The 16,107-nt window shown below is 43.6% G+C and overlaps 1 protein-coding gene across 3 annotated transcripts in view; it reads right to left on the minus strand.

Annotated features, from left to right (window-relative positions):
• Positions 1-963: 963 nt before the first annotated feature.
• Positions 964-16,107, minus strand: part of LOC138548314 (vitamin D3 hydroxylase-associated protein-like) — a 340,529-nt gene continuing 325,385 nt past the window's right edge. For 2 of the 3 annotated variants that reach the window (XM_069642268.1, XM_069642269.1), the window contains exons 14-15: positions 3,791-3,936; positions 964-1,838 (exon numbers count right to left, since the gene is read on the minus strand). In XM_069642268.1, coding sequence (XP_069498369.1) covers positions 1,719-1,838; positions 3,791-3,936 — 266 coding nt within the window. In that variant the 3' untranslated portion in view covers positions 964-1,718. The remainder of the gene's footprint in view (positions 1,839-3,790; positions 3,937-16,107) is intronic. The other variant, XM_069642267.1, reaches the window with a different exon arrangement.

Here is a 16,107-nt window from a genome sequence, read left to right on the forward strand (position 1 = left end):
AGGGAAGGTGTGGGGCGAGCAGGGTCAGGTGGGTTCGGCAGTTAGCTGATGTTGGGTAAGAAATAAAGACGATCCACGGTACTCTGTCTCCGTATATTAATGGCCTAGTCAGGGCCTGCATGGTGACGAGTACAATTTAAAAAAATGTAAATGGGCAACCTGGGATGTCATTTAGGGACGCAAACAGGGTGGGACTGGGGCATAAAATTGTCTTGCGCACCAATGAGAAATTGGCACAAAATTGCAAATGGGAATTCAATTCATTCCTGACTGTTTGACTACTACCCAAGGGGCATTAGTTTGGTAAAATGTCCATGGATATTTTCTCACTACCATTGATCAAAACTACTAACTGCACTGTGAAGTGGCACCACTAACTGGCTCACTTTGGCAAAATAACTGGCACCAGTATATTTGGAAAAATGGGCTTCAAAATGGGGAGAAATAATACTGCTGGCAATGTGACTGGAATTAACGAGCTTGAGGGAAAAATAAAAACTTAAAAATAAATGTAAAGAAATTTAAATAATGGGGATAAATCTGCCACAAACAGAGAGAGAGATATACCCCTTACACCAGTCAGCTCATTCATAAACCCAACTTTCTCCTTCAGCCAGGAGCGGTCTATGACCTCTGAAGTTTCTATAAAATAACCGCCACAGGCCTGAATTTTCCCACACAAATTCCATACAAGTTTGACTTAAATATGTCTTTGTAAAAGTCCACATTGTGTGGATATGCACGCATATGCAGACTTCAGTGTTAAAAAGGGTACATTTTATTTGTTTGGTTAGGAAGGTACTTTGAAAATTGTCTTTTTAGCATAAATGGGCAACACATCAGTCACTAGGCCAAATAGAATAGCCTCCAGCTAACAGAGTTGAGATGATCATATGAGAGATTCACATGTTACAAAACAGGGCTTCTTGTTTGCACATAAATCCAGTGAAAGAATGACACTCATTCAGCTTCTCTGCTGCAGGCAGCCACATTTTATTAGGCAGAGTTTTTGTAACACGCTACATTGCATCAGAATAGTTCCAAAGCACATAGAATGATGAGATCAGAGCGCATTCAAAGATAAAGCTTTATGACCACAGAACCGGGGCACAGAGGGAGAGCAGAGGGTGGTGTGGCAGGTGGCCAGTGTCACTCATAGCACGAAATACGCATTCCAGATCCCGACACAATTAGGACCCGATCTGTGGCAAAGCAATAGTAGGCGCTCCCTAGGGCGTTAACAGTTAGACGATACCGGAGCGGGGTGATGCTCCGATTGGTGTGATACGCAGTAAATCCCAACTCGATGCAAGGGAGTGGTGTGACAAATGTCAGTGTGACAGCGACATCACGGATTCTTATGCGCAGAAAAAAATCCACTGACGCTCATTTGCTAAGGTGTTGATAAAATGGCCGACATGCGTGTAATGTCGCTGATTTACTAACACAAACACCACCACCCGCACGGCAGAGCGCTTTAATCCACAATACCATACTTTTTCTTGAAACAAATGTGTACACTACAGCAATATACTAAGAAATAGGTCAGATTTGTTAAATGACAAAAAAGGTCTGAAGTATTATCTATGCATTACTGTGCAGAGGACTCGCGTGTTCTGCACAAGTCAACCGGCTACAGTTGGCGGATTAACATTTCCGGTCCGGAGAGCTGAGCGGGGCAGTCAGGTTCCATTCCAACGATTGGGTCACAGTCTTCATTACTTTTGGCGTCTCGTAACCTTCTCCACCTCCTTCATGAGCCGAAGGCAGAGTTCCTCCTGCCAGGGTAGAGCAACGCACTGGACACCCACCGGAAGTCCCACGCCACCTTCAACCCCCTGGAGTAAAGAGAGAGGAAGCATCAGAATACAATTGTCACTGACCTTGCAGGGCACTCAGGTCAACACTAGACACATACCAGACATGTGTAGGGGCATACAGACACGCTAGCACACATAAGAGTGCTGATGAAAGAATAATAGTGTAGGGCCCGAACAGCAAAGATGGAAGAAACTCTGGTTGTTGATGGTAAAGGCCTCTTCATACAGACGGGAGTGGACTGTGGGGGTACACTCACATGGCACCATCCTACACCACCATCATTGATCTCCCAAACCCTACTAACATAGAAAATACTGGAGAACTTCTGACACACCACAAACCTCTCATGGCGCTACCCTTTCACACAAAGACAATCACCCTCATTACGAGTCCGGCGGTAGCCATGCCGGTAAAACCAGCAGGCTGCTGCCGGACCCGTAGGGTTTTTCTGGCTCCGGACTTGCCGGAATTACCAGGGCATTACAGCCCCAGTGATACGGTAATTCCAGAGGTGGCATTCTGTAAATCCCCATTCCCGTAGGACTCCACCGGAATAGGGAAGTGGAAACACTCTCACCATGCTGTAATGGTGCCAGTGTTTCCACGTCCGACTGTGGCCGTGTGGCATTACGCCCGCAAGGTCAGACATGGCGGGTGTAACACCACATGGCCACAGAACTCCTAATTAGCGGGTCCGGAAAACGGTGCTGGTACGGTTTTACCGACACCGTTATATCCGGACCAGCTAACTTGTAATGAGGCCCAATATTTTCTTTGGGAGAGGAAATGGTACAAATCACCGCATGCTAATTTAAGTGACAGAGGTTGCTTAAATGTGAGAGGGCTAAGCTTCCAATTCACTGTAACCTGGCTCAAATTACTTTACAGACTAGCCTACCAAACGTTGAACGAACTGGTCACACAATACTTCCCCTACTTCTTCCTTTCCTCTAACCATCTCAATTCGCTATCCAGCATTGCTTAATGCACCTAATATTCCAAGCAGTTCCGTTATACATCCAGCTCTCCCCTACTTTCCCCAAAATGTTCCCATAGCAAACCTTTCCATCCATTCATAAATAACCAATCCCTCCTTAGGGTTACCACAACCAAAACCCTTAGAACCAAACCTCATTGCTACAACTGCGAACCATGATTCCTATGCAACTGGAACCCTCTACCGGCCTTCTAACCGTTTAGTAGACAACATGTTCTACCTTCCACTCCTTGCTAGGCACTGAAACCCAGTTGGCCCGACATGCCAGCAACAAGGAAAGTACATCTCAATAACCCCCTTAGTACCTAAGCCAGTCAAAAAAAATCAAACCTTGGCACTAATGCCAAAACCACTCAATTTCAAAAGGGTGGTCCCATTCCCAGAGGCCACTCTATGAGGGGGGCAGAGGCAGAACAAGCTATCCTATGAAGTGTGGAAATTGGGAGATTCTAGAACCTTCTCAACCCCTTTCAACCACCAACCAATCCCCTGTATGGCTGCGCCATTCACTCAAATGGCCCAAGTAGGGGATTCATTCTTCACCCCACCCAGAGCCTCCCCCCCCTTATAGTTCCACACTCCAACATCCATCATGGCACATATTCTCACCTGCAGAGATAAAACACATATGGTGGCTTATTCCAATAAACGAAACGGACAAATGAATGCACTACACCGGGAAGTAAACATGTAGGTACCCAGTCAATTTATAGAAGCAAATTTCAGAGTGGCACATTTCACTGTAACCATAATACCGAAAATATAATATATATATATATATAGGGTAGTGATGTAAGGCGTTAACCTGTGTCAGAACGGGGTTGGGATGGGGCTATAAGGATACAAAATCGGGGTGAAAAAAGAGAAAATGGAGTATTTGTTTGGTATTTATGCTACAGTGAAATGTACCACTCGGAAATGTGATCGGTACTATCACATATAACCAACCAGTAGAAACTGTGCACTACTGACCTTAATGACCTCCTTATCCCAGGGATCGTCAAAATAGCCCTTGTATTGTTTCAGCTCTTCCTCATCCTCTGCGGTCACGGTGGTCACTGGCATGACCCCGGTGGGGAAGTTCAGAATGTTAAACAACATCGTGAAGCTAAACCCAGCTGTAAGAGATGGCAATACACGTTATCAAAAAGAGTGAGCCTTTATGGGCTTTATAGTCACATCAATCAATTACTGGAAGACAACGTCATATTTTCTAAAAGTATCCATTATTATTATTTTTTTTTATTTTGAAGAGCCACCCTTAAATATCAAGGTTGTGTCTAATTATTATTTATTTTTTTTATCTAGAATTAGCAAAGTGAACAGCTTTTCTTCTTTATATATATTGGCATGTGTTCATATTGTTCTAGCGCCCAGGTGCTGGGTAATTACGCCAGCCTAGGTCAGAATGGTATATAGTAATAGGGTGCTACTTCTGAGAGAGGGTGGGCGTTGTGTTTGATGTATTGGCTTTGTTGACACCTCAAAGGGAAGTCTTTGGGGTGGTGGCAATACCATACGCCAGGACATCCTAAGAACTGGCTGTAAATGAGAGCACGTGAGACTTCTGTTTCCCTTTAAGATAGCTCTGTGTGTTGAGCACCTGCTGCAGAAATGGGAGTGTATCCTGCACATCTGAAGTATGGATTAAGTTGGGGATCCTTCTAAGGCCAAATCAGAGAGCGCCAGAACATTTGGTAATAATACCACCTATTAAAGTGCTTAGACACGGTAGAAGAGTCCAGGCACAGCACACGGGTTTAGGAAAACACACACTAAAAGTATTTCTAATGTACTTTTGCTATAGGTTTATAGCTTACATACAGTAAGACCAGGATACACATTTTATTTCAGGTTTCTCGACCTCAAGTGAAGCAGGCAGCACTTTATTTCAGCATGAGCTGTGGACATACATGATCCATGGACAGAGTTAAGCTGTAGCCATGACAGCCGATGACGGGGTGACTGTAGCTATGCTAGAGGAGGTGATAAGGAGAGAAAACCAATTGGTTCGGCATGCACAGGGAAGCCTCAAACCCTGTGCATGTGGGCTATGCCAGGGTCTGGGTATATCCAGTTTTCCAGCTCATCGGCATCAGTGAAGGCGGCCTGCACATGTGGGTAGTAGGTGCTGGATCAGGCTGCATTACCTAGGATGGAAAGATCTGATAGAAATTGTGGACTATATCACATGGGTAGGCCAAGCTCATTAATATAGGGCTGCAATGGGGCTGTAAAACGATTTGCCATGCAAGGCCGCAGGATGTGCCATAAGGAAGTCCATTGGTAATGTAAAAGAGTTAATGTATCACAATTACTTTTTTGAAGAAGGCTCGTTCTGTAAAAACTGAGGATTTTCTGTGCTCGAGTTTTTGGGCAGGGATACTGTGCCAGTTTCCCAGGCTATTTCTGCACAGCTGGAAAGAAATAAACTCTGTCTCTGCCTTTGCTGCCTGGTTTCCCTATTGAAGTATTTGGTGATGGGCTGCGAGATTTGTCACTTCTGTACAACTGAAATACATCAGGATGTAAATAATGCACCTTTTATTATTATTATTTTATTAAAAGAGACATTGGGCCTCATTAACAGTGTGGTAAAAAGTGGCAGTAATGGAATTGCTTTGGAGCGGAGGTAATGTGGGGTAAATTCCTCCACTATTTCTGCCAAATCAGTGTAGGATTCACCACGGGCGATATTAGTGCCCACTGTAAATCCTCCAAGTACCCATGAATGGAGATTACCACCCCTCGAAAACTGACAGATAGACCACCAAATCGAGTCACAGAATCTGTAAATGATATGCCATTATTTCCACAGAAAAGATCGCTATACTTCTATGGGGACCAATGAGTTGATACTATGTATAAACTATTGTACAAAAAATCTTTTTAGCTGCTTACTGACCTCAAGAAAAACACTTTATATACAATATTAATGAAGCACATAGCTTAAAAATAAAAATCTCTGCCACGTATTATTCATACAAAACCAGTCACATCATTGTTTCACCCTACATAACCTATTCTAATGACAATTGCTGACTTTACAAATGTTTTGTTCCAATTCCACAGCAGTGAGCAAATGTCCTGAGCTGTTGTGTTTGAGAATGGATCATTTTGGCTTTAGAAAAGAGTAGTACATTTTAGAAAATATTGCAGGAAAGAAATTAAGCAACCAGGCTGGATAGTCAACAGTAGAAACTCCAGGTTTTAATACCATCCTCCTCATTACACACGATTCATTTGTGTGCACTTGTAGATGCATCTTCATGCATACAATTGTGTATGTATATTCACTAACAAAGTATGAAATTAGAAGATTAACAAAGAATCGGTCATGTGATTGCCAATTGTGGTGCTCTGTGTGTTTAGTCAAAACATGTATGTAAATAACTCAATGCAAACTGGCTTTGGAGATCTCAAAACCTGTACCCTTTATATCGTTTATATTTATTTATTTATTTAAGTTCTTGTAATGCGCCAACATGCCCGTAGGCCCCAGGGCGCACATAAAACTGGACGAACAAACAGACACACATGGCAAAGAAAGAAGAAGGGTCAAAGAGTTATTCCAGATTGAAGAAGTGGGTTTTTATGGCACGTTTGAATACAGTGTAGTCCTGAATCTGCCGCATCTGGGCTGGAAGTTTGTTCCATAGAAGGGGACCTTGAGCATCAAGAGTGGTACCTCCAAATTTGGCTGTCCTGTATTTTGGGTGCTTGAGAATAGTGGCAGAGGATGAACAAAGGTTCCTCGTGTTGGGTTTAATGCTAACACGGGCTGACAAGTAAGTAGGGCTACAGAGGCTGAGGCATTTGTGGGTCGTGGTCAGTATCTTGTGCGTCATCCGATGTTTAACGGGAAGCCAGTGAAGTTTTCTCTTGAAAGTGGAGATGTGTGTACGACGAGACGGATTGAAAATATTACGCACAGCATTATTCTGAGCCACTTGTAATGATTGGATTTTGGAGGCTGTGGTGCCCGCTAGAAGGCTTTTACAATAATCCAATCTTGAATTGATCAATGCAGTGGACAGAAGGGCACAGTTTTCTTCCGAAATGAATGGTCAAATATAGCCTATTCTTTTATTTATGAGACCGCAGTTAGATTTAATGCTGGAGACATGGGACTTGATAGAGAGTTCTTCGTCAAGAACGACGCCCAGGGTCTTGACTTTCTTCTGGACAAGAATGGTATTGTTGGCAATATGGAAACTAGCATATTTGGAGTCGAGTTTCGCCTGAGTGTTTTTGGATGCCACGATGAGGAGTTCAGTTTTTTTGTCGTTCAGGACAAGAGAATTGCAGGCCATCCAGTCTTGTATGGCTTTGTCTATTTTATTGATGGTTACTGCATCGCTGCTATAGGAGCCACTCAGCTGTATGACCACCTGAGTATCATCAGCGTAGTTCGTGTATTGCACTCCTAATTTGTTTAAGAGGTCAAGAAGGGGGCGGATATAGAGATTGAAAAGCAGAGGCGATAGACAGGAGCCCTGAGGAACTCTGCATGTCTGAGATATTGGAGAAGATTGATTATCGCCAAAACAGACCCTCACCATTCTGGGTCCCAGAAAGGAAGCAATCCATCTGGATGCAATTACGGAGCAGTTGGCGACCTCTCCGAGCCTTGACACCAGTAAGCTGTGATCAACTAGGTCAAAGGCTGCGCAGAGGTCTAATAACATGAGCAGAGCAGCTTGATTATTATCAGCTATGCTAGCTAAGGTGGATTTAAGATCTAGCATTGCTGTCTCGGTCCCGTGACGAGCCCTTTAGCCCGATTGACGGGTACCCAAGATGTTATATTTTTCGACATGGGCTTGTAACTGTAGGTAGGCAAGTTTGTCAATTATCTTGAGAACATATGGTACGTTGGTGATGGGCCTGTAATTGTCGTTGTTCGCTGGGTCAAGATTTTCCTTTTTCAATAAGGGAGTAATCCATGCTGATTTTAACAGTTCCGGTACCAGGCCCTCATCAAAAGAGAGATTGACCAGTTTGGTAATCCATGGGACCAGAGTTTCTAGGGACTCCTTAAGAGTACTTGTGGGGCAGTCGTCAGCAGGACAAGACGTGACTTTAAGCTCCTTTATGATTTTGAGTACTTCATCTTCGGTGTAATGTGTGAAAGAGAATTGAGGGATATTGTTTTCGCAAATATTGGGTATGACGGTATCTGTGGGGGTTTGCGGGGATGTTACATTGCCTAGGGCCTTATTTATTTTTTCTTTGTGAGAGTCAATCTTGAGTAAAAAGGCATCGTGTATGCTCTGACACCATTTATTGTCCTTAATTATATTATTAGTGGTTGGGGGCTGATTTTGGAACTCCGCTAAGATTTTAAAAAGCTCCCCAGTGTTGGATTGAGCATTCACTATCCTTGCGTTATAATGTGTGGCCTTAGCTTCTGTGATACGTTTTTTTGTAATTGAAGATGGATTTTTTGTAGTTGGTTAGAGTGTTGTTGTTGGGATCCTTCCTCCAAGCTCTTTCTAGGGCTCTTTTTTCTTGTCTGGCAACAAGAATTTAATTAGTGAACCAGGTGTTCTTTGTGGTTTCGGTCTTTATTGTCTTCGTTTTCAGTGGGGCAAGGTTAACTGTTTCTTTAATGTTGGTAGACAGGTGATTGATAAGTTTTGAGGAGTGAACAAAGTTGTCAAGGGTTGAAGTTTAGAAGACAGCAGTGTGGCAAAATTTGGAGCTGTTAGATTTTTAAGGTTGCGAGACATTTTCTGAATGCGTGGGTTGACATTAAGTTTAGGAGGAGAAGAGGGTAGTGAAATCTTGGCTTGAATGAGAAAGTGGTCAGACCAAATACATGGTGTGGCCGAGATGCCAGAGATATTGGCATTTTGAGACAGGAGCCAGTCTAAGGTATGACCCTTACTTTGCGTGGGGGATTTCATCCACTGGGTAAGGCCAAAGGAGGTAATAGTATCCATCAGATTGGTGCCTGCTTTATCCTGTTGGTCGTTGGCCCAATAGTTAAAATCACCCATGATGATAACTGGGCCTTTAGTGGTACAAATCTGAGCCAGTAGATCACTGAGCTTTTCTTCAAATAGAGGCATGACTTTGGGTGGACGATAAATCGTAAGTGTGTTTAAGGTGGTATGTGGAGAGGTTTTTATTTTTACCCATAAACACAGACTTCTGGAGAGGTATGCTCAGAACCAAAGAATTATTCCCATCTACTTGCGGTGACAGACCTTTTCACTACAAGGAACTTTTGCTTGATTATTGCAGTTTGAGAGAGATAATGTACTGTGCAAACAACTGCTTTAAATAAATTGATTCTTTGGTCAATATATAAATTGATTTCGGATGATTACCCCATTCAATGAAAAGTACTGTTCCTTAATTTCAGTAGCTATTGTCCAATATATATATAATTTGTGTCTTTAAGAAACTAAAATAATTTACATCAAGAATGTATTTATTACATAACTGGAGGTTTCTATACTTCTATTAGTAGAGGTTTATTTGGAAATATTCTGTGCCTCCTTCAAACTATTCCTATAATCCTTATATTTTAATTGATATTGAAGCGACACGTGTTTCAAGCAAAAGTTCTTCATCAGCGATCGAATGGTTACAAAGACAAGTTATATCGTTAACCTTTGCTAGCAACACAATATTTGCCAATTAAAATAATGGAATTCATAACACACACCAGAATTTAATATTCTTATAATGACAGGAGAATACAGAGCAGAGAAAAAAATCTGTACCGAAAGATATATGAAAAATGTAATACCAATAATACAAGTTTGAAGGATGCGCAGAAAATTTCCCAGAGAAACCTCTACTAATATACATTGATCACTAGGGACGGTCTGAGAAGTGTCTCATTATTTGTAAAAGTGTAATATTTGTTGGAAATTAACTGCAACACCACTACCTGTAATACATTTTTTACCAAGAAGACTGAGGCAGGGGCGTCGGAAGCAGACTTATCTTCTCAGAAAGCCTGGACTGATTCTATATTTCTTGTCAATAAGACGTCATAAGACGTCATACTGCTCTTTTGGTTTTTGGCATGCCTATTATCAGTCAATGAAGGAGCGTGGCCACCACCTATCAGGGGAACTATTAAGCGCTTTGTTTCCATCAGCACCTTGGGGAAGGCAACTGCAGTGGCCCGTATTGGTTCAAACGAGAACAGTCAAAATTGTAAATTCTTTTTTAGTTTAAAATGTTATAGTTTTCATTTGAAAACTTCAATTCATCATACATCTTTCTCACGTACAATCATTATGGTTAGTTCATTGTCTTTTTTTTTTGTTTGTCTGTGTATCCTCCTTTTTCAAGATTTTGATCCAGAATTGAATAATGACAAAAATGTAATTCTTGTTGTGTTCTAGAAGGATCTGAGCCCATCTTGTTTCCGCCTCTGTCGCTGGAACCTCCATCTTGAAGTAAGTTCTGCAGAGTAATCTCTCATTTTGAAGTTCCGGGCATTCGATGAGGATATGGAGTATAGTCGCAATCTTTTCCCTGCTTTTACAAAATCTGCAGAAATTTTGTGATGGATCTATGTTTCAATTTAGCTAGTCTGGCTCTTGTCAGTGGAAGATTCAGCCGTAGCTTTAGATATACATTTCTGAGGATTGTGTCAGGAAAGATGTTCAAATACTTCAGTGGTTCATTCAAGGCCAGGATATCAAGTCCACATGTAAGATTTTCTTGATACTTTCGTTTTTCACTTCTCATGTGAATCCAATCATTCCTCATCAATTTCCGCTTCGCGTTTTGTCAGCGATTTGTTAGCATGTCCATTGTGATCTCTTCTTTTATCATGATCATCATTTGGCTCTTCCATTCAGCCAGTACTTTAACACAAATTGCATTTGGTTTTGTTCTCAGAATGTCTACCGCTGGAATTGACTCATCAGTCATTATTTTGTGGTATAAATCCAATTTCTTCCAGCGGGCAATTAATTGACTCTAAAGACTGTGTTGCAATTTCATGGTGTATTCTTACGATCGTGAAGGAAGTCGGTAGTCTCATTATGTTTCTCCAAAAGATTGCTTCAATTCTTGGCCATATTGCAGGTTTCAGTTTAATCAGTGATTCGCTTCCATAGGTTGTAATCGGGATAACCTTATTCCTGTAGAATGCTAGGATTGGTTTAAATTAAAGTTTCCCAAATTTTCCGTGGAGCACACTTCCTTGACGAGCAAGAGCATGGATTTTTCTTACCAGATGGTCGATCCATTCCTTATCGTCCACAGATTGATTAATCAGTATTCCTAGGTATTTGAATGTCGTTACTATGCAAAATTGTTAATGTATTTGAACACCCAAGAGGGCATTATTTTTGAGGTTCATTTATAGGTATTGAATAGCATATTTAAATACTGCATTAAACTAAGAAACAAAACTAAAAGCAACAACTGTACAGTATTATTTTGTGAAATATTCAGAATATGTATATTTTTCAAGCAATAAAAAGGAGAGGTAGACCACTGAAACCAAATATAACAAAATCTACTTGCAAATATAGTTTGGCTTCTAAAAGCCCCACCATGCCTAATTGCAACAAAAACACCTGGCGTTCAGTGAAAATGTAGTGCAAGTTGGCATGGAAACTAAATAAGTTTTTCCTTCCGAGGATCTGCTGAAGTGGTACATACCAGGTTTCCCCGGGCTGGACCTTTAATTGAAGGGTGCCCTGTGCACGGGCTGTGTGAGGCACCCACCCTTCAAAATGGAACAAAGAGCCACACAACTTTCTTGCAGAGCACTCACAGTCAGGAAGGGGAGCGTATTCTGGGTGCTGCTGAGCCCACCAGTTCATATGCAGTCCCGGGTTTACAGACACTGGCCTTGCACATATTGCCCAAGGAGTTAGACAATTACAATAAAGCACTGTTTACTTTAGAGTGGACATTCAGTAAGCCTTGGCCAGGTTACATGCCAAGTAAAAACGCAGTGTATATAATCGTAATGTGCACTTTATATAGACTATAAATGTATTGTAAAGGCTTTTTACCTTTATACAGCTGCTTAGGGACAGAGTCGGATTGGGACGAGAAATCGGCCCGGTCACCCAAAAAAAGTGGCCCACTCCTCGCCTCACGACCCTTGACACCTGATGACATCACCGGAAGTGATGTCATTTGACCCCACCCCAAAGTGACATCCCGGGAAGTGATGAAACATGACCTTTCACCACTTGACAAAACAGGAAGTGGAATCAAATAGCATTGTTCCTAAGTACTTTGAATCCAAGCAGACGTCCAAGGCCAAATGATATGTTATTGTATAGAACTTAAGCTTAAGCTCTTTTTTATAGAACAAATATGCATACAATATCCCCCAACCTGTGTTGGTACTCATTTATCGACCTATTAAGGATGAAAGGCTTTTGAAAAAGAAAAAAAAACATTTTTTTTACATTTTATTTTCTCTTCCAAACCAGCCCAGGCATGGCCAGAAACCGGCCCCCACTCCCTAGGGATGATTTCGGCCTGGCCACCGGCCAAATGGCCGAGGGGCCAATCCGACCCTGCTTAGGGATCAGGTTTAGTAGTATTGCATGTCATGTGTTTGCCCTTTTTCTAGACAACTGCAGATGTGCAATGGACTATCTGTAGATATATGATGGAGAACATCTGATCACTAAAGCGACATACAGCAACATACCCCTTCATAGTGGTATGGCGTAATCCTTTACTTATCACATGTCCCTCCTGACCTACCCTTTATCACAATGCAGCAAACAGAAGGTGATCACAGGATTCGGGGAGAGCAGGGATGCCGGAGCTAGTTGAAGGGCAGGGTAATGGCATAGATACAAGTCAGAGAATGTGTTTAATTGTGTCCACTGTGACGAATCGTAGGTATTCGTCCCTTCTCCCCAAGGCTGACACTCCCCCTGTGAGGCTCAGGAGGTGAGTCCGCTCTGCAAGACTCTCCCTAAGGGTCGAGGCAAGAAGGACCTCACCGGTAGAAACTCCACCTTTGGGGACAGGGACTCCTATTCCTGTGAGGAACTCTCCAAGACATCTACCATAGTGGCATATATGGGACTATCTTCTATGAAGAATAGTGTGGCAACTTTATCTTTGGCTGAAGACAATGTGAAAAGAAACATATATGGAAAAAGAAAGGAGGATATCTCTTTAACCAGAGAAGTCTATTTAACTAGGACTTGTCAAAGCAGAAAGGGAAGGAGGGTACTACGCACAGAGGAAGCCCCTGTCATCATCTGGCAGTGTGAAGGTGCAGTCCAGGCAGGTGATGGAGCCTGTAACTGTCGAATTGCCAGAGAAACATACTGGGAGATGCCGGAGTCCCGGTGTATGCAATCACAAAAGAAGTGGTATGAGAAGGATCAGATGGAAGAACTACATGGTAGTGGTGTGACCATGCGTGCAGAGTGGTGGGCCGCACACCCAAGGAACAGCACTGAGTCTATTGAGACTGGAAGCATGAACATCTTACGATCGCCAGCCTCTGGAGAAGGCAGGCACCCGGCGAAGAATCCAGAACAGAAATTCGACCAGTGAGTAGAGTGAGAAGCAGTTCCCGAGTGAGAGCCAAGCCCTGCAACATTTCCCTGTACGACAGGAGGAACGGAATAGAGGGAGACCACCGGGGAATCATTATCTGCATAAAGAAACTTATCCCAGTCCTGAAGACAAGAGCAAAAATATGAAATTGAATGATTGGAACTATAAAAATCTGAGAAATCAGAGAAAGCAAATAGCAAACAACTCAATCGTGAGGACGAGATAATATTGAAGAAAGCAGTTTACAAGGGAAGTGAGCAATATTTAAACACCACCGCCCTCTGGCGCCTCACCTCAATCCCCTTTTGACGCATCGGACGCTAGTAAACCTGTCTATACTTATCTTAGTTTTTGGCCTGGCTGCCAGAAGGGGCTGGTGGGTGGGACGTATGGAGGAAATGGGACTTAGGACTAGGAGTACTCTAGTCACTACGGTGAGCAACTTATTACTCATATGTTCCGTCCCCTTTCTTCCATTCTTGTGGGTGATTCCACTGCACAAATTCAATCGGGAGGGGCCTTAAAGCTTAACTAGAGGCAAAGAGGTTCTTGAGAACTGCCTGTCAAAATTCGGCATACCTTCTGGAGCTGATGCCCAAGGAGTAATGCCTACATAAATCCAAAAGCGTGGCCTATGTATCCGCCCTGCTGATCATGCCCAAGAGGCATGTCTTTGGAATGCCACAGTGGTAGCCTTTGCCTTCACAACATGCGCATGAATACCCACTGGAACTGATTTGTGCATGGCCTCATATGCCTCTGAAATTGCTAAAACCGTCTACCTTGTGATGCAGCCTTGGGACGCCCGAGACCCTGGAGCTGTACTACCAAAAGTGACAAACAATGCTTCCAATTTCCTGAACTGCCTTGACCACGATAGACCTCCAACTAATGCAGCAGCATCTCTGTGTCACCTGAGGATTAGGGAAGACAACTGGAAAATCGAATTGTTGATATAGGGGAAATTTGGAAGCCACCTTGGCTAAGAATTTAGGATGAGTCCGGAGGCCCAACCTATCTCTGTGGAAGACTGTGAATGGTTTGCGTGCTGACAGAGCATGCAGCTCACTAATCCTACGCGCCGACATTAAAGCCACTAGTAAGACTGCCTTGAGCGTGACCCATTTTATGTCAACCAAGGCCAGAGGCTCAAAGGACCTGCGCTGAAGGGCTGACATTACCATGTTCAGGTCCCAGCTGGGTTGTGGTCTGTGCACCGGAGGAAACATTCTAGACAAGCTTTTAACACAAGCTTTGACAACCTGATTAGCCAAGGAGAAGAGCCCACCCTCTGAATTTGTGTACACACCTATTGCTGCTATGCGAATACGGCAAGTGTCTACCTGGAGCCCTGATTATGCCAGGTGGGCTGAGAAGGAGAGGACGTCATCTAAGGAGCAAGAGAAGATCAATCCCCTTATCACGTGACCAATGATAGAACCTTGTCCACTTACTTTGATACTGCCGTCTGGTGGGCTCCTTCCTGGCCGGCTGGATAATGTGCCAATTATCAGAGGAAATACCCCTTGTGTTCAACCTCAACTGATCAGCAGCCAGCCTGAGAGAGCTAGCCTGCCTGGTTCCGGTTACTCCACTGTTCTCCATTGCCGAGTGAGGAACACCTTGTGGAGAACCGGTAGGAAAATTTGGCCCAATATATTTACCTGTAGGAGATCTGAAAACCAAACCTCGAAGGGCAGCTGAGGGGCCACTAGGATTAGCCTGCAAAACACTAAGGCCCGGACTTTCTGAAAGAGCTTCTGAAGTAGTGGTGCAGGAGTAAAGGCATAACAGCTCCAGTTGTCCCAACTGATCTGGAATGCATCCCATAAGGACCTGCATTCCCTATCCTGCCCATGATGCAAAAAGCCAGCATTTGACATTCTCCTGGGATGAAAAGAGATTCACCACAGGACTGCTTCACCTCTAGAACAGAGAGGCCAGGGACCTGTTGCGTAATTCCCACTCATACGTATTGGTCCTCAGCCTTCTCAGCCTGTCTGCTTCCAGGTTGGTGTCCCCCGGTAGGTGGACAGCTTTTATTCAAATGCCCAGAGCTATGGCCCACTCAGATGTTGAATGCCTCCATGCAGAGAAGCGTGATCTGGTGCCACATCATTGAATTGTCAGTCCTGACCAAGACTGCTTTACTCCCAGATTAAAGGTAGGAATGCCTTGAGAGCTAAGCCTACCACCATGGGCTCCAGCAAGTTTGTGTGTGAATGTGCCTCCTGCTTGGATCAGGAGCCATGAAGGGAATAGTTCAGTAAGGTCGTCCCCCTTTCCTGGAGGGATCAATCCATTGTGACAACCATCGAGGGCTCCGGAGCCCCCACTACCTTATTGCTGTCGAGGGGCCACCATTGAAGATCTATGTGGAGTGCAGGTGGAATGGGACGTCTGTCCGACTGTGCGGGGCTGGACCAGATAAGGCTAGTCAGGGAAAGGTGCCCAACGGCAAGTGCTGGTACGAGTCCTGAGGTAGACTGGATGAGAAGGGCCTGGCCACTGTAAGGCAACATAAGGGACCAGGCACCCATCGTAGTGGCAAGGGAGGTTAGAGGGAAGGAGGAGGAGAAAATGAAGGTCTTGAGACATTTCTAAAACTTAATGAGATCCGGCTCAGGTCTGAGAGGGGCAGGAAAGCCGTTCCAGAGGGAGGTTCCTGCCGAAGAAAGATCTACCCCCACTCTCTGATTGGAGAAACATCGGATCTGCAGAGAGTTGGAGCAAGAGGACCGAAGGACTCTATCAGGGAGGTATTTAGG

Source organism: Ambystoma mexicanum, chromosome 1q, assembly GCF_040938575.1.
Source record: "Ambystoma mexicanum isolate Mex_15411 chromosome 1q, UKY_AmexF1_1, whole genome shotgun sequence".
Lineage (NCBI taxonomy): Eukaryota > Metazoa > Chordata > Amphibia > Caudata > Ambystomatidae > Ambystoma > Ambystoma mexicanum.